General features: G+C 43.7%; 2 protein-coding genes across 2 annotated transcripts; one reads left to right on the top strand and one right to left on the bottom strand.

The window, feature by feature from the left end:
* Window positions 1-171: 171 nt before the first annotated feature.
* LOC306780149 (inner centromere protein A-like) lies at window positions 172-10,188 on the top strand. Its single transcript, XM_079272397.1, has 18 exons — window positions 172-353; window positions 930-1,077; window positions 1,209-1,313; window positions 1,399-1,994; window positions 2,091-2,127; window positions 2,314-2,386; window positions 2,496-2,610; window positions 2,743-2,779; window positions 2,861-2,942; window positions 3,036-3,176; window positions 4,837-4,946; window positions 5,027-5,147; window positions 5,234-5,344; window positions 5,664-5,791; window positions 5,952-6,066; window positions 6,157-6,237; window positions 8,973-9,120; window positions 9,448-10,188. The coding sequence occupies exons 2-18, from the start codon at window positions 938-940 to the stop codon at window positions 9,621-9,623; spliced, it is 2,316 nt and encodes a 771-aa protein (XP_079128523.1). The 5' UTR covers window positions 172-353; window positions 930-937; the 3' UTR covers window positions 9,624-10,188.
* A 13-nt stretch (window positions 10,189-10,201) lies between these two features.
* Window positions 10,202-14,697, bottom strand: LOC306780137 (bestrophin-4-like). The gene is made up of 9 exons (XM_079272361.1): window positions 14,511-14,697; window positions 13,671-13,765; window positions 13,317-13,550; window positions 12,849-13,003; window positions 12,648-12,725; window positions 12,135-12,287; window positions 11,962-12,042; window positions 11,727-11,878; window positions 10,202-11,636 (listed from the first exon to the last, which is right to left on the bottom strand). Exons 1-9 carry the CDS (start codon window positions 14,660-14,662, stop codon window positions 10,574-10,576), a joined length of 2,163 nt encoding a protein of 720 aa, XP_079128487.1. The 5' UTR covers window positions 14,663-14,697; the 3' UTR covers window positions 10,202-10,573.
* Window positions 14,698-20,068: the final 5,371 nt, after the last annotated feature.

A 20,068-nucleotide genomic window follows, 5' to 3' on the forward strand; every position in this document is an offset into this window, starting at 1 on the left:
TTGGGTTCGCTCGATCTGTCTTCACATGTTGGCGGTTTACCTGCCTCGAGCCATTGCTCTCTATTGTTCCGATCCGCAGGGCCCGCCCTTGCGGATAATCCTAAACAACAAATCGAACAACCCCTCTCTAACGTCACTGAGCTACGCCTTGTGATTGGCTGATAAAGTTTGAAACGGTTTCAGCGGGTCAGTGTCAGAGGACGGCGGTTAGGTTCAGGTTGTTTAGAGTTTACACATAATAACGCCGTTATTTTAGCACATTTACCTCCACCTCAGTATGCGATCGATTTAGCTGTTAAAACAAGCGGAGCAACGATCATCGGATTCCCCTTTCAGAGATTCAGACATCGAAGGTAACGCCATTTATTTTGACGTCCAAGACTAGTGTTAGCTAAATTAACGTTAGCTGACTAACATCGTAGCACGAGCCGTTTAAAACATTGCAAAGCAGTTATGAACTATAACATTGTTACCAACTAAGTTTGAATAACGTAACTCTTCCAGTACGTTAGTGGTTACCACAGTAAAAAAAGTTAGGTTAGCACGTTTTGGTGTTGCATGTTCGTTGTTCGTGTTTCATGTTAGCTAAGCTAACGGTTGTGTTGGGCTAATTTGACCACGCAGCTCATTTTAATAACAAAACTGTAAGCGTTTTCCTTTGTGGACCACATTGTTGTTGAATAGCTACTTTGTGCAACCCAACTCGACCGCGAGAATAGAAGACACTGCGCATGTGCACCATTTAGCTGCTTTTACACAGACGAGTGAAAAATGTATCTGATATGGTTATGCTAAAAGGAAAATAAAGACTGTTAAAACATGGACAGCTAGTTGAGTCTTTATGGCGACGCTTCAAATAATCATTGTTTACTTCCATCTCAAGTCTGATCCAGCTTCTCCTGGTTTAACAGTGCAATCTTTCCCTCAAGCCGTCAACATGAACACCGTCCGGTCATCTGTCCAGTCCCTCAAGCAACAATTAGATGGCAAATTAAAAGAGTTCACCAGTGAGATCGAGACTGACCACATGGTGTGGCTTGTGGAGATCCAACAAGAGGCCAACCGCATGTTTTCAGGGTAGGTTTGAAGGAATATAAAACATGTTTGCTCTATTATTTGTTTCCACAAGATTCGATCTTTAGAAATCAGTTTTGTCTCTAAAATTATCTTTACGGTTTTACAAGTGAAGCTGTTTCTTTATATTTCAGAGATTTCGTTGCTGAGCCAGAATTGATGCCAAAAACACCATCACAGAAAAGGCGCAGGAAGCGTATGTCCACGGGGCATCAAGAAGAACATCAAGCCAGACGAAGGTTTGTTGCTTTCATTAGTAAGTAAAAGTTTCACATTTTAATTGTGACGGGGTTTTAAAGTGTGCTTCTGACTCTTCCTGTCCAGATCTTCAAAGGGAAGGCGTAGTAACCTCCGTGGCCCCTCTGTCAAATCACTGAACTTCATCGCTGAGGAAGAGACCGTTCCCGACGCGTCCACCTCTGACGCCGGCTCTACTGCACGGCCCAAACGCACCACCCGTAAAAACAAACAAACGGTGTCTGAGGCGGCAGAGGATGCGAGCCAGTCATGTGGAAGTCTGAAGACCGTGGAGGAGCAGAACAAGAAGCCACAGGAGGAAGAGATGGCCAAAAATAACAAGGTGAACGATGCAGAAGACGAGCTGGACCTCGCCCCGTCCCCACCCACGATACCCTCGCCCGGGATCGTCGTCAGAATCGCTTCCTCGGACCAATTGGCTGCCGAGTGTGCTAAAGATCCGCTGCCTTCTCCCGGCCGCACAGCTGCTAAAATTGCAATCGCTGGCGCAGCGCGAAGCTCGCGGAGAAGCTCCGTGCGATGCTCCCGCAAGCTGCGTCACTCGCTGGCCGGTCTACGGCACAGTATGACTCAGGAGTCTGTGCGCCGTGCCTCGCGCCGCTCCATGCTTAAGAGGAAGGTGGCTCGCATGGGCAACTCTACATGTAGCAGCAATGTTGATGGTGAGAAATGACCCGTATTTGGTTTATAATAACAAAATACCAACCATTAGACATCACACTCTGTTGTTAATCTGGATATCATGTTTGTGGTTGCAGATGACTCTTGTGTGGACTCTGCATGGGACAGCGCAGTGTGAGTAATGACTGACATTTGTCTGTGTGTATAGGTGATTATATTGTCTTAATGGTAAAAAAAATCATGTGTTTGAATCTATAATTTAAACTATTGGTAACGGTGACTGGTTAATTACTCAGTCACACGTGACTGTACATGAATTGAATGTTCTTTATATGTTTTTAAATGTCTTCACTGCTGTAGCTTGTTACCGGTAGATGTAAGTGCAGACTCTGAGGATAATGCTGCAGCTGAAGAATGGACGGAAATGCCGGAGGTATGAATACATGTCTTTGTCTGTTTAAGTGTGAAACTCATTTAATTTGTATTTGTTATTCAACTAATGTCTTTGTTTTGCTTTTATTTTTTTTGTGAAACAAATGTAGCTCCAGATTAACCAGAGCTTCCGTCCATCTGTTGGACGCATCACTCGATCTGTGGCTGCAAACTCTGCCACACTGGCCCCCCCGTCAACAGTCAACACTCTCAACAAGAGAACAGGTGTGGAAACTGAGCATTTCATATATATATTTTTGATGAATTCGATTTTGTTTGATTTGTTGTTGAACATAAACGTGAATTGATATGTAATGGTACTTGTGTGTGCTAAATACATGTTTGTTTGTGTTTCAGTTATTGAGAAGCAGCTGACTTCCCAGTCAGGTCGCATGTGAGTGCTGTGTGTGTGTTGCACTTAATAACTGCACTGGTCAACCTGTTGTTAAATCAATTCTTGTGTGTCTGTGAGAAGGTCACGCCAGAGTACCAAACGCAAAGCACCAGATACTGTCGTGGAAAGTCCCACAAAGAGGCCCTCTCGTCCCAAGAAAAGTGTAAGATGGAAGAAAAAAAGAGGTTTTGCCAAGTGTTAAAATAATAAGTGGCTCAAATGTTGGAACTTGTTCTCTTTTCTTATGAACACATAGGCAATAAGACCCAACATGAAGTCTTTTCGCCACACTGTGCAGAGGAATCAGATGCTGATGATGACTCCAACTTCCCTCGGCCAGACTGCTGTCATGAAGTCCTTCATTAGACAAGTCGCTCCTCTGAGGATTGACCCCAAGGTAAGCTGTACACCTCAACTCTGTCATACACTGGTAGCAGGCTGAGCTGGACAAAACACACTAGTTCAGTGAAGAAAGCATCAGATTTTGATCTGCTTTATTATCGCCGATACGATCCATTAAAACTAGAGCCGACACCGTCTCGTTGTTTGGCTGATATGATCTTGTCCAACCAAATTCTGTTTGGTCGAACAATCACTAGTTTTACTTTAAAGGCGCAGGATACAAGAGTGGGGGCATTTTGACTGCCTCTCAATGATTCTCAGGACTGCGATGCCTGAGCTCGTAGCTAACGGTGTTTACCAGAGGGGCAACCGGAGGGTGGGTGCTCTGCGGGACGGCGTTGTGGGGGTATCAATATTTCTAATAGCTTTTTTTTTTAACATGCAGATCCCAATCGATTGGTTGAGGTGTAGGTAGAATTTCAGTCGATTAAGATTATCTTTGACTGCAGTCGTAATTAAAATGTGTTTGGATTTGCGGCGATACCGGACACATCTCTTACTGTAAACGCATTAGCTAAACACGCGTGTTGTATTGCAGTGAATTGAAAACACATTGTTTTATACGTGCATAACTCTCCTTGGGAACTGAATTACAATCTCAGTTGTGTCTCCTGAAGCCCAAATCTTGTTGGACAAATAAACTAGGAAAACGTGTTACAAATTGAATTGCAATTGTTTTTGAAATATTGTGGCTGACATCCTCTTTTGTTTGGATGTGTTTTCGCTCCTCAGTTGAGCGTTGGTATAGTGGTAAGTGTAGTGTGGAAGTACTGACTGTTTGTGGGCATTCTGTGGTGTCTAACATCCCATAGTGGACCTTGATTCAATGTCTCCTCATGTAACATGCACCTTAGATGAGCCGCTTTCAACAACCCAAACGGCATGTGTTAGTTAGTCGATGGTGTCTCTGAACTTTTGAACCAACAATCCTATAAAACAGCTTTGGTAGCTTCACCGTTTGACTTTGTAAAATGAATTTAATCCGAAGTAAAAATCCATCTGAACCAGACGCCGTGACACTATTTGTTCTTAAAACTCGTGTCAGCGGATTGTGATTTATTGGGTGAGAAGATCACACTGGAATTAATGTCTTTGTCCACTTTTTGGGGTTTGGGTCTTGTTGTACAAATGATTTGTTCTCGTGATCACATGACATCCAGCTACACTTGTCGTAGTGTACAGAGTGTCTGACTCTGTTTCTCTGCTTTGTGTCAAATAAACAATTTAAATAAATAGAAACCGGAGACATGATGGTAGCAAACTATTGCTTTGTGATATAGCTTGTTTAAAAATAGACACAAGATCTGTCTTCTTGCGTATCACTCATCCGTTAACAGCCGTCTTTAAAGAGCGCTTCTTATTTTAACGGCAACTTCCAGCGCGGCCTTTCTCTACACTTGCTCTGTTGAATTGTCTGCACAGAGACTAATGGTCACAGTCCAGCAGTGTGAGCACAAACTTCTTTAAGTCGGTGGAAATAAATCAGTCTGTCACGGTGGATTTTTGCTTCACTGGTATGGTGATCTTTTTCCACATGCATGCGCTCCACCTGCTCCTTGTATTCCTTTGACATTTGCTGCCTATTAACAATGTGTTAGAATTAGTTGATTTCTGACAACACACATTTCCTTAAACCTTGTCTTCTCTTTTCTCAGACGAAGGAGCGTTACAAACTGGAAGCACTTAAGAAGAAGCAGGAGCTGGAGGAAGAAAGGATGAAGAAAATGGATGAGGAGAAGAAAAGGAAACGAGACAATCTCAAAAGGTTAACGCTCCACATCTTTACTCCCTCTGACTGAACCGTAGTTTGTTCTTGTGCTTCGACTTTTAATTTTTGTGGTCCAGGAAGAGAGATGAGAGGCTGAGAAGAGTGTTTGAGGCCAAAGTAAAAGAAGAGCAGCAGGAGGTGGAGAAGAAAAAGAAGATTGAGCAAAAGATGGCTCAGATTGATGAGAAGAATGATAAGGTATTTGGCAACTTCACTCTATTTGTTCACCTCCAAAAAAGATTGAACCCCATATCTAACATTTGGTGTTGGGTCTCTTGGTGCAGCGTCTGGCAGACGACAAGGCCAAAAAGAAGGAGGCCATTAAACGTCAAGACGACCTGGAGCAGAAGAGGAAGTTGGAGGAAGACTCTAAAAGGAAGAAGATTCAGCAAGCGGTGAGACGGCGCCGTCTTATTCATTCCTGTCATTTGTGTTGGGCTTAGTTTGGTGCCGTATATCAAGTCTGTGTGACTGCAAAGAATTTAGCTGAGAACTACATGGCGCATAGCAGGCTGTCGCATTGTGACCGTTTAGGTGCATTTTTCGAGACGTTGCAACAAAATGTTCAGTTTGTGTCCAAAGTACAACTTTTCATCTTGTCATGTAGCGGGAAGTTTTTTTTCTTCTTTTTTTTCTTTTTTATAAAGTAACATAATCTTCGGTTTGCAATCAGCCTTTTTTTAAAATGTTGTACGCGTTTTGTTTTAACTCCAGGAGGAAGAGAAGCGGCAGCAGGAGTTACTGGCTAAGAAGGCCGAGGAGGAGGACCAGCGAGCTCGTAAGCTGGCTGAAGCTCGCCGAGCGCTGGAGCTGGAGAGAGAGCGCCTAGCTGCTGCTGAAAGGTTATTGGTGGCCTTCAATACTCCTATCAATAGTACCATACCAGCTGCTTTATACACCAAGTAATCTGATTAGCTTTTCAACACGGTAAAGGTGGATTAAACTGAAAGCTGCATTGGTGAAAGCAATAAAACAGTTCCTGACTTAATGTCTGTTTTTCAGGGAGCGAGTGGAAAAAGAAAAAGCTCTTGCTCTGCAGCAGGAAGTGGAGAGAGCAGCGAAAGAGAAAGAGAGGCGAGAACTGGAGGAGAAAAGAAAGGCACGTTTGAAAAGACTGGTGAGAAATTGAATGTCTTAAACGCGTGTCAAACGGTGTTTGATTTAGCAGCCCAAAAAAAATGGAAAACACTGACTTCTGTTCCACTAGGAGGAGGAGCGGAGATTAGCTGCAGAAGAGAAAGCTGCCAAAGAGCGAGAAGCTGCTGCTCAAAAGGCCGCTTCTGCAAAGGTAAACCAACAGGGGGACATTTACTTTACTTTAGGTACACCTGCAAACAAAATGGAAAACACTGACTTCTGAGAACTGTCCAATAAAACAGATGTTCTACTGACTGCCAAAGAGCAACATAATCTGATGGTAGAAAAGAGCTTTAAAAGCAAGAAAGTGTAGAAATGTATATGTCTCTGGTCAGGGTAACTTCACATCTGGAAAGATTCCTCAATACCTTTTACCTCTTATCGAAATGTTCTTCATGATATTTCTAGCCTATCTCCACAGTGCTGTCAGCATTAAAGAAGGGCACAGAATGCAGTAGTGGTGCCCTTTCTTAATAGATAGCGTATGTTAAATGTCAGCTGAAACATCTGGCCATCGGCAGGCTAATTGTCAAAATACATCTAATTCCTGGAAAACCCCATAATGAAATTAAAAACTGTTTGAAATTTGCCGAATGTTTTGGCTAGGGGTGTCACGGATCACGTTCGGTTCGGATCACGGTTCAGGAGTTCAGATAATTTTTCGGATCAGCAAAGAAAAGGGGAGGAGTCAAATGTAACTTTGCTTTCCATTTATTAAGTAGATAAGTACAAGAACACTGAAAGCAAAAAACTTTGGGCTATAGCCTCTCATAAAAACAAAAATATTGATGGTATCCAAAATGAAATAAATAAAACTCAACTCTGTTTAAGTGAAACATGAATTATGTTGACTTGATACCCTCTTCTTTTAGTCAATACTGAAAGAAAAAAAACTGCAAATGTCTACAGCGTGAAAAAGAAAGCAGAGCAGACCGGCGCTGGCTTACACTGTTAACTGAACTGAACTGCGAGGCAACAATTTGTCTATATTTACTTCCTTCCATTCAAATACACTGCAATAAACGTGGAATGTCTACCGTTCCTATGAAATGATCTACAATGTTAAATTTTTCTTCAAAAAGATGAGACTGTCTACATTCTCTGGGGAGAGGGTAGAGCTTTTTGCAGTCACTATGCCCCCTGCTGTGGAGAACACCCTCTCACTAGGCACTGAAGTGCCAGGTACAGCGAGGTCGCGTCTTGCCATCATGGCAGTGTGAGGGTATTTACACTGATTGCTTTTCCGCCATGCCAGCAGATCACCCCCCACTGGAATGCCAGTTGCTGCCTTGTAGAGTGCCACTTCCTCTGTGATCGTGTTGGCAAAGGTGTGGCGGTCATCATCCTTGCTCGCAAAGGTCTCTCCAAAAAGCTCCTCTATGGCTGACTTCTTCTGTGGAGGAGATGCCTCTGAGTCTGGTCCTGTCAATGCGTGCTCTGTGGCTTGACCCTGCACTTACTTGATCTGTAAAACTAATTATCTCATGTTTCATGAAACTATAATTGGGATGACTACAATGAAATAAATCGCTCTCATTCATTTTTTTGTTACCTCTTCAGTGGCCATAATCTCAGTGGAGAGATCATTGTATGTTCTCAAGCATAGGGCAGGGTCTAGGTGAGACAGGGACTTAAACCTTGGATCTAGTGCAGTAGATCTATGAAGGTAGTCTTGTAGATTAGGGGGGGCCATGTATCTGGGGTTCAGGTCCCCTCTAATGGCAGCCTTCACATCTCTAGTGACTGTGCAGTCATCCTCACTTGGGGCCATGGATTTCAGAGGTAGGATCATGGACACAGATGGTGTAGTTTCAGTGCTCAATAGGGTTGTAATGGTTTTGAGGGGTTTGAGCACCTGGAGGACATCCTCTGCAATTTTCACGTCAGCATCGGACAAGGTGACGATGTTTCTGATATTTTTCTTCAGCGTCTTGTCTGTCAGTGCAGAGTAAATAGCTGCCTGCTGCTCAAGATAACGCTCCAGCATGTCATAAGTGTAGTTCCATCTTGTTGGGACATCATGTATGAGCTTGTGGGACGGTAGCTGTAGCATTTCTTGCTTGGTCTGAAGCACATGAGTGGCTGTTGTGCTTCGGTGGAAAAATGAAACTACTTTCCTGATTCTCCCAAGGAGGCGGTCCATCTGGTTCACTGAGATTCCCCTTTGTGATGCTAAATTGATCACATGTGCAAAACAAGGTATCTGTGGTCCCAGTCCAGCTTCTATGACTGCATTTGTTTGGTTCCTGGCATTATCTGTGGTGACTGGAATATTGCTTTTGGAATATAGCTTCCACTCTGCTACTGCTTCTGTCAGCACTTGTGCCAGGTTTGTGGCTGTGTGACTCTCACAGCAGCACCGGACTATGAATCTCCCACTCCGCCGTGATGAAGTGAGCGGTCAGTCACGTAGCTCTCCGTTGCCCTGGAGGTCCACCCGTCTTTGGTGATGGCAACAAAGGATGCCTTGGATAACTCGTCTTGATCTTTTCGTCTTCATATAAGCCTGGAACGATCTTCCCACTGAAGTGGTTGCGTGAGGGGACTTCGTAACGTGGCTCAAGCACTTTAAGCATATTCTGAAATCCTTTGTTTTCTACCACTGAGTATGGCCTCATGTCCGCAGCAATAAAGACCCCACTTGATGCTGTAATGGCTTTAGCCCGGTCTGACTCTGCCACAAACTGTTTCTTAAATCTTCTGTTTCTTCAGAGCTGCTTTTCCGAATTCTTGCAGCACTCTGTAATGGGCCGCCTGTAGGAAAAGGTGCTGACCTCAATAAGACAGTGGATTTTGTGGTAAGTTTAAATAATGCGTTCTTGGCGGATGTTTTGAATCTGTTCCTGTCTTTGAACACTATGGAAACGTGTGTTTTATCCTCTGCAGCGATCGCCACAATCGTACTCCATCACTCCAAAGGCCGGCAACAAACCGTTGCCCAAATTTGGGGACGATTACGGGATGGACCAAAACAGTGACGACTCCACTGATGACGAGTCTGCCCCAAGGAAGCCCGTTCCATCCTGGGCAGAGATGATTTAATATCACGGTCATTTATTATGATGATCAACCTATTTACCTCGCCTTCTGTAGCGTTGTTTATAATTCACTTTAGTAATATTTTTTGTAATGCACGAAGCTGAAATTGACCAAGTCCTCTGTTGTCCAATCATAGTTTAACACCCATAGCTAGGCCCCGCAGGCCTGCTGAGGTCAGTCAATTGTAATATTGTGACTTGTTCCAAATTGAGTTAATTCCACTAATACTTTTTACCAGACTTATTTTGGGTTTGCACAGTGTGACGTCAGTCTCATGCGTCGTCTTAAATCACAACATTGTCTTTAATTTGTTCCCCTCCAGCTCGCAATCTGCAGCACAACATGATGAAGCAGTACTTCAACCCTCCTGATCTAGACTCTCTCTTTGGAACAATTGCGCCACCAAAACTGGAAAATATCTTTTACAAGAGCAAGCCTCGTTATTTCAAACGGACCAGCTCGGCTGTGTGGCACTCTCCTCCCTTTGGAGGCAAGTGATGTCTGTACACTGCTGCAGATACACATATTATATTACTGTATAAAGTTTCATCTTTGTTTTAATGTCTGTTTATGTTTTTTTTTTTGTTTGTTGTAAATTATATATATTATATATAAATAAATTATAATAAAATGGTTGAACAAAAAAAAAAAAGAAATCTTGTGTAGGTTTTTAGATTTGATTATTTGTGAAGCCTAATAAAAGCTTATTCAGCGCAACATTTTATTCGCTGTAAAGGCCAGTGCACACTTACACATTATTTTACCTGATTCAGATTGGCTCTTTTTTTTTGGCCCACTGCTTTTTGTGTCCCTTTAAATTTGGAGATTACTAAAACAAAATGTCTTTATTCACAGGCATTCTATTTCAATAGGGATGATAAATCCCTCCCACATTTTGTAAAGTTCTTCCATACACCGTCCAAGTCCTCTGCTATTGAATTTCACATTTTTCAAATATGATCCACATTTAGCTTATGCATAACGATATTGTTCCAGCAGAAATGCATCGGTTCTCTATTTGTTATGTGTACATCGTTTCCTTATATAATCCAATAAAAATAGTAAGTAATTTCAAGACTACACTTTTTTTTTATTAAAAAAATTAACTAAACATGAAATGCATATGATTTATTAAAGAGTGCACTGATGGAAACAATGCTGAAAAGACTAGAATATACACATTTTCCTGTCGAGTTTCAGACCTAACTAGTTTCTTATTTTTCCTTCACATGTTGAGGGTTAAATCTCTTACAAGTAGGTTAATTGTTCTATAACAGTTTAACAAAGTAGAGCCTAACTACTGTGTTTGCAACACATACGTATCTATTGTGTGTAGGGCTCCAGATGACTAATACAGTTCAGATGTAACATGAATTCGTGCGCGTTTGTGTGAAATACTTTGAATGCCACATCTATACAAAACCCACGGTCTGTCACACCTTGTGTTCTCATTCTTGCTCCTTCCCTCCTGCCGCCTTCTTCACGCCACCGTCCACCAAAACGCCCAGCAGCTCTCCTTCAGCCAATGAGATTCCTGAGTCATTGGGCGAGTGTTGCTGATTGGTTTCTTGCTGCGATGGCGCCGAAGTGGAAACGGTGTCCATGTTGTTGCTCAGCCCACCATTGGTGCCCCCGTTGCTTGATCTCATGTTGGTGCTGAAATTCCCATGGCTACTAAAATGAGTGTGACTTGTACCGTTGCAGAGACTTCCCGTCACGTTGGTGCTTGTTGCATTAATGCTGCCAGAGCTGCTGTTGGGATTATGGGGATTTGTAGCTGCTGTTCGGGAAGGAGGAGTGAACGAGAACACCCGTTCTCCTCCGCTTCCTGCAGTCAGAGCACTCGGGGGCCCGGGCTGGCTGTCAGCTGAGGGGAGGGTGTCCAGAGTAAGGCGCGGTGGTGGAGGGCGGCGAGACAGCAGGCCGTGTTCAGGTCTGTGTTCAGGTCTGAGTTCAGGCGGAGGGTCTGGGAACGAGAACATAGGGGCACTCTGGACCTCGCCATCCTCACTCAGCCAGGGGAAAGCAGAGGACGGCGGTGGGGGGACGTGGTTGGGGGTGTCGGGGGGCAGCGGCTGTGAGCCCGCCATCTGAGGAGCCAGGGAGCTGCAGCTGCGGTTCCACTCGTTCTGAGTTCGCCGGGCAGGTCGAGGGCGAGGCACCGCGGGGGGCACACAGTGGATGGGTGTTTGTGGGCAGCTGTAGAAACCCGGTCTCTCATTCAGGGGCATGGTGGAGAAGGCATAGTCTGGATCTCGCTCGTGGTTCAGAGGCTGGCGGCTTTGCGGTGGAGTCAATGAGGCCTCTGGGTGCAGGTAAAGAGGGAAGCGGCTCAGTGGCGCTCCAGGGCGGCGGCGCAGCAGAGAGACGCGGGAGGAGCGAGGAAAGTTAGGGGACTGGACACCGAGGACACGACCCAGCCCTCCGAGCAGCGGGGTGGAGTAGTTGGCTTCCTCGTGTTCTTTAATTTGCTCCAGATTGGACTGAAACTCCATCTCCTCCTTGGGAACACTAGTTCAGATGAAATAAGTGGTTATATGGTTGGGAGAGTATTTCTCGGTATTTAGAATTGTCTGCCAGAAAGTAAAAACATTACTGAACCTGATATCCAGGGCTGAGCCCATGAAGGAGGGTTTGCGATGTTCAGCGCTGGCAGCAGTGTAGGGAGGCTGAGGTTCACACTCATTCCAGTACATATCCCTCTCCACCAGCGGCAGGCTGTCGTACATCTCGTCCACCGACAGCAAGGACACCTGAGAGACAAATCAAAACAGGAAGAATAAGACCGCCTCTGTCTGCGGCTGATGTGAAAGTGGCAAATAGTTTGAATCCAAACCTGTAAATTGCGATCGACGAGCCAGTTGGTTTCAAAGTCGTCGTCGTCTTCTCCAAAAGGATTGATGAGTTGCTCAGCCACCTGAGACCACGAGCAGAAAGACACCACAATACAGCTCGGCAGGACAAATGAAGAGCATTTCTTGTGCAGCATCAGCGTGACTTGAACCTCACCTTCAGCCAGCCAACATAGAAGAAGAACTGCAGCAGGGTGAACACGGGCAGGTAGAAGTCCAGATCGTGACCGGAGTAGCCTTGAGCTGGATCCAAGAACTGACGACCGATCAGACAAGCCAGGAAGAAGCTGTAGACCGCCACTGTGGCCACCTGGTTAAAAAACACGAGTCACGCGTGTTTCACAACTCCCTTTGAGGAAACGGTCTCTTGTCAAGTCTTTGCATTATTGTTGTGCACTCATTGTGTTTTGCTTGGTCAGATTTCTAATTTGACAAACTGAGTTAATGATTTTAGGTCCACGATGATTCGGATTAGAGTGACACACTAAATGTCATTCTCTATCGCCCACCAGCAGCCTAATATAAGCTCTACATCGCCATTAGCAGTGTTATCTCTTTTTAGACACCTAATCATTGCACATTTATCACAACACAAGAACTGTTCATTCAATTTGTTCAATCGCAAATGCATCTACGATATTTCAGTTACAACACAGTATATCAACAAAACCTGAGTGTAGACAAGAGGCAGGCTGATCCAGTCGTAACCATACAGCTTCATGCACTTTGCCCGTAAACTGTTCAACTCCTGAACAGAGGGAAAAAAGCAGAACAGCCAAATGAGGGGGGGGGGAGCAATTTTAAAAAATGTTTCAGAACGTGATGATGTTCAACTCTTTCGGCCTGCAGACAGATGCACTTGATGACCTACAGTGAGAATGGCTGTGAGAGCCACGTCGTTGTTGATGCGACCCTCAATCCGAGCCCTCAGAGCCAGGCTGACGAACCACATGCAGGGAACCCAGAACTTGTTGTGAGGAGAGCGCAAGTCCTCCAGGTGCCTCAGCTCATCGGACGTCATCAAACCTGAGAGACACAAACACGGCATGGAAATAAAGGAATGACACGAAGAGACAAAGCATTTAAGACGTTTGTTTCCATGTTTGTAGTTCTTTACTCAGCCGTTACATCAGTAGCATGTAGCATACAAATAGTTCAACCACATCAGATGGAAACACACTGAGTCTCAACCGGTTCCATGCTGGACCACCTTACACAGTTTTCTTCTTTTTTCTTCTTCTTTTAAATAGTGCAAACAGATTCAGCAGATTTTGATGTTGTTGTCTTATGACTGGTACCAGCGACAGTGAGTTTTGGTGGTTTCGTGGCCACGTTGTACCTGCCCGCACCACATGCTCCATGGTGGGGAACCTCTTGTAGACGGCCGTGCTGACGGAGCGGTAGATGAGCACACCAGAGAGGTTGGCGTATCGCATCAGAGTCCGTCGGGTCAGCCTGGAGGCCTCGTCTGTTCCCCGAACATGACCACCCACTAATGCTGCCAAGCGGTCCGGCCAGGGGACATTCTCAAACTGGCCCCACCAACGGGACACAACCAAGGTGACATAGAAGCCTGGCAAAAAAAAAAAGAACATTGCAAGTACAGAAGTGCATGCCAACCTCCTGTGATCGTTTCCAGGAGAATGGTCTTAGATTGAGATGTAGATCCATGAAACAGTCAGCCTCAACTCACCCAGCACAAAAGACACCGGGATGAGCTCTGCATAGCGGTCACAGTATATCGACAGCTTCTCAAACAGCCTCTTCTGGTCATCGGTAAGCACAAACCTGGTGAAGGAAACATCTATTGAGCCCATTACAACTAAAACACAGGGAGGTGAGCCCTGTGACACTTTCTGGTCCAACATACAACATCCCAAATGAATCCGTTTTTGCATAAAACTTTTCTTATTACATCAATTTTTGTATGTTGTTGTATCACAAACAAGAAACATTTACTGCTAAAGTAACACACCAACTTATCCTATTAAAACAAAAAATGTGTTCTCATTGTAACATAGGCATGTTGTAATGACTTCCATATGTTATCAAAATGAGAAAATTGTCTGTTTTAATAAAGTAAAGCCATTTAATAAAAAACTCAAAAACTCTTGTGTAGAACATGAAGTGGATCTCAAAATTAAAATGAGAACATTGCATTGTTCAGCCATGTTTAGAGCCGCTGAGAGGCAACAGAAATGCTCTCAATCTCGTAGACATAGCGCCTTTAAGTAACGCTGCCACTGGAGCGGATAAATCGGTCCGGGTTCTGATATTAGCCGATACTTATCGTCAATATCGGGCGTATATATCGGCCGATAAGTAACACAAAATTTCAGTACAGAAATGCCAAAGAAATAATTATTATTATTTAGAAACCGTGTCTCTGTTACGTAGTTTGAAGTTTCAACTACAGAATGTCCTCCTTAGTACCTCGGTCACACTTCTTCAATGAACTAAATCTAAGTGACCCGTAACAAAGATGTTTAGGTAAAAAAAAATATAGAAGATTGAAGTTCTGCTATGAGAGTACCTATAAACAATGCTGAAGAAGTAGTAGAGAAGAGTGAAGATGATGAGCTCTCTATAGAGCAGTTTATAAATGCTGCCCTTCCAACGCAGAAGCAGGTGAAAGAAGGTCCCCAGACCTGCATCGGCAACCCTGCGAGAGTACGTTACAGTCATTGCTGCTTGCTGGCCAACTTGCTGGGTGACTGTGTTGTGACATGAAGCAAACCAGTGTGGCTGTGTTCTCTGTGCTTCGTCTCAGCTCAACGTCAGCGATCAGCCTGGATCTCATAAGGCCAGTTTGGTCACAAATCTAAAATGATAAAGTAAAAAAAAAACATATATTTTCTCTACGTACTCTTTAATCCATATGTTTGGTTTCTCTTAATCAACTGATACTGATTTTCCATTTTTCTGCACATTTAAATAACCATTTCAAATAATATTTTCCCTTATTTCATAGATCTGAAATACACCAATACATCTGAGGAGATGTTCGCGGGGCTACAACAGGCAAATGCAACATGCGAGGGCCTCAAACACAAAGCTGTGAAGTTTTTACCTACCACGCAACATGAAAACGTCTGTCCATCGGAGTCACTGTGGCCCGAGATGTGTAGCCGCAGCGTTCGTTGGAATGATGTTGGGGAAAAAAAGGAAGCCGGAAAGAAAAAGAGAGCAGGGGACTCCTACACCTCCGGTCACTTGATGTGTTAATCTGCTTCAGCAACAAAGCTGCATTGTGAGGCCAGGTCCTGTTAATCTGAACAAATCTGAGGACAGCAGAGCGCCCACACTGCCACAAATTGGTTGCTGAAAGGCACGAGTGCTGAGTAGTTGTGTTGACATTTTTGAAATATAACTCTATGAAAGCAGTTTACTCAAGGTGGAACACCCAGTTAACTATCTCTGGCTTTTGGTGAACACACAACCTGTTTGAACGTATTCTCATTTCTTGATTTCAGTTCACACCTATACAGGGAACATTGATTCATTTTGTGTCATTCGGTTTTTCCTCATGGAAACCTCTTGATCAGGTGAGACTGTGTGTCGTCCCCCCCCCCCCCCTCTCTCTCTGCTGGAAGAAATGTGTACAGCTGTACTCTAACTGGCCAGAGGGTGTTAGTGATTAACCCTTCCTGTCTAACCAGGAGACCAAAAAGCAGAGAGAAGTGCGGACAGAGTTCAATCTTGAGATTATTAAAGCACGATTTCAGCTGTTTTGACAGATTTGTGATGCTCCTGCAACGACTAGAGATCAATTTTGAACACTTTGGTGAGTATGTTCTGTGCATTTTTGCTGTCCTTAAATCATCCTGGATTAAGTTTCTCGCAGCTTCTCGTGTATGATACTGTCCTAACTTAAGTTGAAGTAATGTTTACACTGGATATCTCACAAAGAAACACATTCCTTGAGCATGAGAACCGGCAAATAAAAGAGCCTGAGCTCCTCTGGCACGTGTGTAAGTTATTCAAACACTGCAGAGGTCTTGACTCGTCCACTGGCTACTGAACGACTTTGACTGTGAGGTTTATTGAGTGAAACTTTTTTAGTTTTCGTGCGATTCCAAATTCCAGGATGAAACTCTTTCTCTTCTGAATTGTCTGTGCTTGGCACCCGCAGGTATATCAGGATCACTAAACACCACTAAAAGCATTTGACAAACTGATTGTAACCTCAGTGGAGACGTCTACAAGTTCCCGAGGAGCCTGAGAGAGACATGGATGCTTTTGAGGGAATTCACAGCGTCCAGATTTCCTCATCTCCCCCGTCTTCAACGGCAGCCAGTCCAGGATATGAAGTCGTCAGAGCAGGGAGATCTGGAATAGCAGTGTATTCCTCTGCAGTGTTCTTCGGCACATCTGATGCCCTGGGACCGCCAGCCGCCAGACACAAGTACAGCAGGGAAGCCGAGGAGGAAGGCTGCATGGTTGGACGGTGAGTGTCAAAAGATGAGTTTGATTTGACCTGTATGGGCGGAACACGATTGGTTTAAATTTTATTTTTTAAGCGTCGTTTTAGATCGTTTCACTTCTGACGAGCTCCCTGTAAAGCTGAGCACAATGGCGGTAAAGGATTCAAGTGTTTCCCTCTCTGCCTTGTTGGTACCACCTTTAGATACAGACGAGATGATTATCTTATGTAGCCAACAAGTACAACAAAACTTCCCACATGTGGTTCAATTAGACATGATGTGAAGTGGAACATCGTGAAGATTGATTCTTTTAGAATGGTGTCCATCACATTTAGGTAGCAGCCATGTGGTGAAGTCAAATGACTACATATGTAAACTATGTAGTTATTACTTTAACTCCAACAACACATGATGTCGTCTAAGGCTTGTTTCGCATGAAGTCTTATTCTGCATTACAGCCATCAGACTCCATGCAGCACGTTCAGCACACATTCAGGTTTTCAGTCCGTGGGTCTCCTGCAGGTCAGATCAGGATTTGTTTCAATTGTATTTTTGTTGCTTTATTAGAGGGTACAGTGGAGAGCTGACAGGAAATGAGGGACGAGAAAGAGATGAAGGATGATGTGAAACAAAGGCCTCTGGCTGTAGGCAACAGATAAATTATAATATATTTTGTGCTTTTAGTTTTAGTGATGCTGCATGATTGCACTACATCTTTTTTATTTTATGTGTATTATCAAGGAATTAGTTTGCAAAAATAAAACATGGAAACGATAGAAACCATTTATTTTAAACGATACATTTACTCTGTAGGCTGGACCTCCAATTGTGCAAAGCTGGGAACTAAACTTGGGCTTTACTGTGTGTTATTTATGCTTTAATTAAACATTATATCATCTGAAATGACAGGGCCTGAAAGTTGCTCCTGCTTTTTTACTCAATCTAGACCCCTGTCTTGAAGATTATCCCTCAGTCATTTTCCTTTTTATTTAGTAGGCCTAATGTGCTTCTGTTTATATGTTTCATACTTAAAGACAGCAGGTTTGACGCCAGGTATTCCAGCATAGAAAGTAAAGAAAAACTGTACATAATGCACAAACAGTGGTGCAGCGCCACATTTCTTTCCTTAGAGATTCAGCAGGACAATCAGGCCACGGTACTCCACTTTGAAATGATTCTTTGTTTACTGAACAATGTTTAGGGCTTCACCCCCCTCGTTTCCCGAAGGGGTTAACTGTTAGAGCCGCACGTGCTCCCACTTACAGATAAACAGGTACGCGTATCAGGTGTTGGTTTACTGTGGATGTTGGCTCGAGGTTATTGTGCGGTGCGCACTGTTGTGCTCGGGCAGAGGACCGGCCCGGGTTTTGTCGGTGAGGGCGTTGGGAGTGGATGCGCTGTCATGTGACCGGTGCGTAAAGGGCAGAACCGGAGTGGAGAGACACTCGCTTTTTTGAATCGATGTCTCCCTGAGACATTGCGCTGCACGCAATCAACCATACACTGCCGCAATTCTGCAATTACTCGCACACAAACCACGTCTGGAAAAGATCTCTGCCGATCTGCGTTTTATAGTGTACGCCTTGCACGAACTCGGTCCCGGAGGAAATGCCGACATATTGTGCACTTTCTAAATATGAATCGATGTCTCCTTGAGACATTGCGCTGCACGCAATCAACCATACACTGCCGCAATTCTGCAATTACTAACACACAAACCACGTCTGGAAAAGATCTCTGCCGATCTGCGTTTTATAGTGTACGCCTTGCACGAACTCGGTCCCGGAGGAAATGGCGATATATTGTGCAGTCCTTTTTAAAACCATTAAAAGCATCAAAACATAAGGCAAAAGAAAAGGAGATTTAACAGCAATTAAGAACAGTGTAAGAAATAAAATACAGTAGTAAAATGCAGAAATGCAGGAAATTGATTAATATATTAATTGAATGTGGTTCAATTAAAGGCAGCAGCAAACTGAAAAGTCTTCAATCTTGATTTAAATGAGGTGAGGTTAAATGATGATTAAAAGGTCATTAATTATTTTTACCAGAGCTAAGGTTACTCTATTTGTGGAAAGATCGGTACTTGTCGAGGGCAGGGGATTATTAATGTTCTCTCTAATAATTATAATCTTATCATTAAAGAAGTTCATGAAGTCATTGCTACTGAGGTCTATAGGGATACTCGGCACAACAGAGCTGTGACTCCCTGTCAGCCTGCTACAGTGCTGAAGAGGAACCTGGGGTTGTTCTTATGTTTCTCTATTAACAATGAGTAATAAGCTGCTCTGGCATTACGGAGGGCCTTCTTATACGTTTTAAGACTGTCTCGCCAGACTAGCCGAGATTCTTCCAAGTTAGTGGAATGCCATGTTCTTTCAAGTTTTCGCGATGTTTGCTTTTATTTGCGGGTTTCAGGGTTATAACATGGAGCGAACCTCCTTTGTTTGACTAACTTCTTTTTTAAAGGAGCAATAGAGTCTAGTGTCCTTCTCAGTGAGCTTGTAGCACTATCGACAAGATGATCAATCTGGGTAGGACTAAAGGATGAACATAGACCTTCTATTTCTCTCCAGGGTGACCTCCCAAGTCTGGTGAGCAGAGCTGCAGTGGAGAGTAAATGCATGTAAAAGCCAATTACCTTTCATTTATGGTATCAATTAGATGAAGTCGAAAAAAAGGCTTTCGCTTTAGTTTAAAACTTAAGTCGAGCATGTGAGCTGTGAACTCCTGCAGGCAGATTTGGATCAGCCATCTGTCTGTAATGTATTACATTACACACCACACGGTGTGGAAATCAGCAATGTTAGCCATGAAAGCATGAAACCAATGCATGGATGTGTGGCATGTGTGCTGCGAAAGTGTTGAAGGTGCAAAAGCAAACGATGCAGGGTGGATGTCAGCTGAAGGAAGAGAGACAGGACTTTGATAGCCTGGAAGGCCCAGCTGAACTAGATCAAGTTATGAAGTTAGTTTTATAGCCTTTTAACTTTCAGACGGTGATGAAACAGAGCTCGATGATACAAATGTCTTTTGAGGAACCTGTTTCAATTCATTGTCTTGTGAACTGTTCCGAGGTCATTTGACTACAAAAGAAAAGGTCAGATGTTGTTTGTTGTTATGGCGACAACCACATCAGAGGGGACGTAAAGTGTCGCAGCTTGCTGGGAAGAGAGCTTACGCAGGAAGTATTAAGTTATTCAATTTTACTTATTTACTCTGACTCTCGATGCTAATGTTACTACTCCACTGCTCATTTTAGTCGTTATTGCAAATCCTCACCTAAGTGAGTCTGTGATTTTCCGTAAGTCAGTTGAGTTTATACAGAAGTTAGCTTGCTAAAGCGGGCTGAATGGCAACGGACCAGGCGGCAATCACCGGTTCTGCGAGTGAAGCTGATGCAGCAGTTTCTTAAAACGTGCATTCTCTCTACAGACCAGCAGGTGGCGACTCCTCTGTTTGCTAAAAGAATTGTATAGAAGTCGATGAGAAAATTACTCTACTTCTCTCTTGATTTATTACCTCAGTAAACATTGTAAACATGAGTTTATGGTCTCAATCTCTAGTTTAAAGTAGTCTTCAATACAGCATGATGTTCACTTCGTACATTATGGTCCATTTAGAGTCAAACAGACCATAAAGGGTCGCTGCCTGCGTCTCTATGTCA

The sequence above is a fragment of the Melanostigma gelatinosum genome (genome assembly GCF_949748355.1).
Source record: "Melanostigma gelatinosum genome assembly, chromosome: 1".
NCBI classification, from domain to species: Eukaryota; Metazoa; Chordata; class Actinopteri; order Perciformes; family Zoarcidae; genus Melanostigma; species Melanostigma gelatinosum.

What these genes read in the sequence shown, in the direction of transcription:
- LOC306780149 (XM_079272397.1), top strand. Translation starts at nt 938, where the DNA reads ATGAACACCGTCCGGTCATCTGTCCAGTCCCTCAAGCAACAATTAGAT. An exon ending in TTGATGAGAAGAATGATAAG is followed by an intron (nt 5,148 to 5,233) that starts GTATTTGGCAAC and finishes CTCTTGGTGCAG; the next exon opens with CGTCTGGCAGACGACAAGGC. An exon ending in CGTTCCATCCTGGGCAGAGA is followed by an intron (nt 9,121 to 9,447) that starts TGATTTAATATC and finishes GTTCCCCTCCAG; the next exon opens with CTCGCAATCTGCAGCACAAC.
- LOC306780137 (XM_079272361.1), bottom strand. Translation starts at nt 14,662, where the DNA reads ATGACTGTAACGTACTCTCGCAGGGTTGCCGATGCAGGTCTGGGGACC. An exon ending in GGAGCATGTGGTGCGGGCAG is followed by an intron (nt 13,004 to 13,316) that starts GTACAACGTGGC and finishes TGTGTCTCTCAG; the next exon opens with GTTTGATGACGTCCGATGAG. An exon ending in CTCTCACAGCCATTCTCACT is followed by an intron (nt 12,726 to 12,848) that starts GTAGGTCATCAA and finishes CCCTCTGTTCAG; the next exon opens with GAGTTGAACAGTTTACGGGC.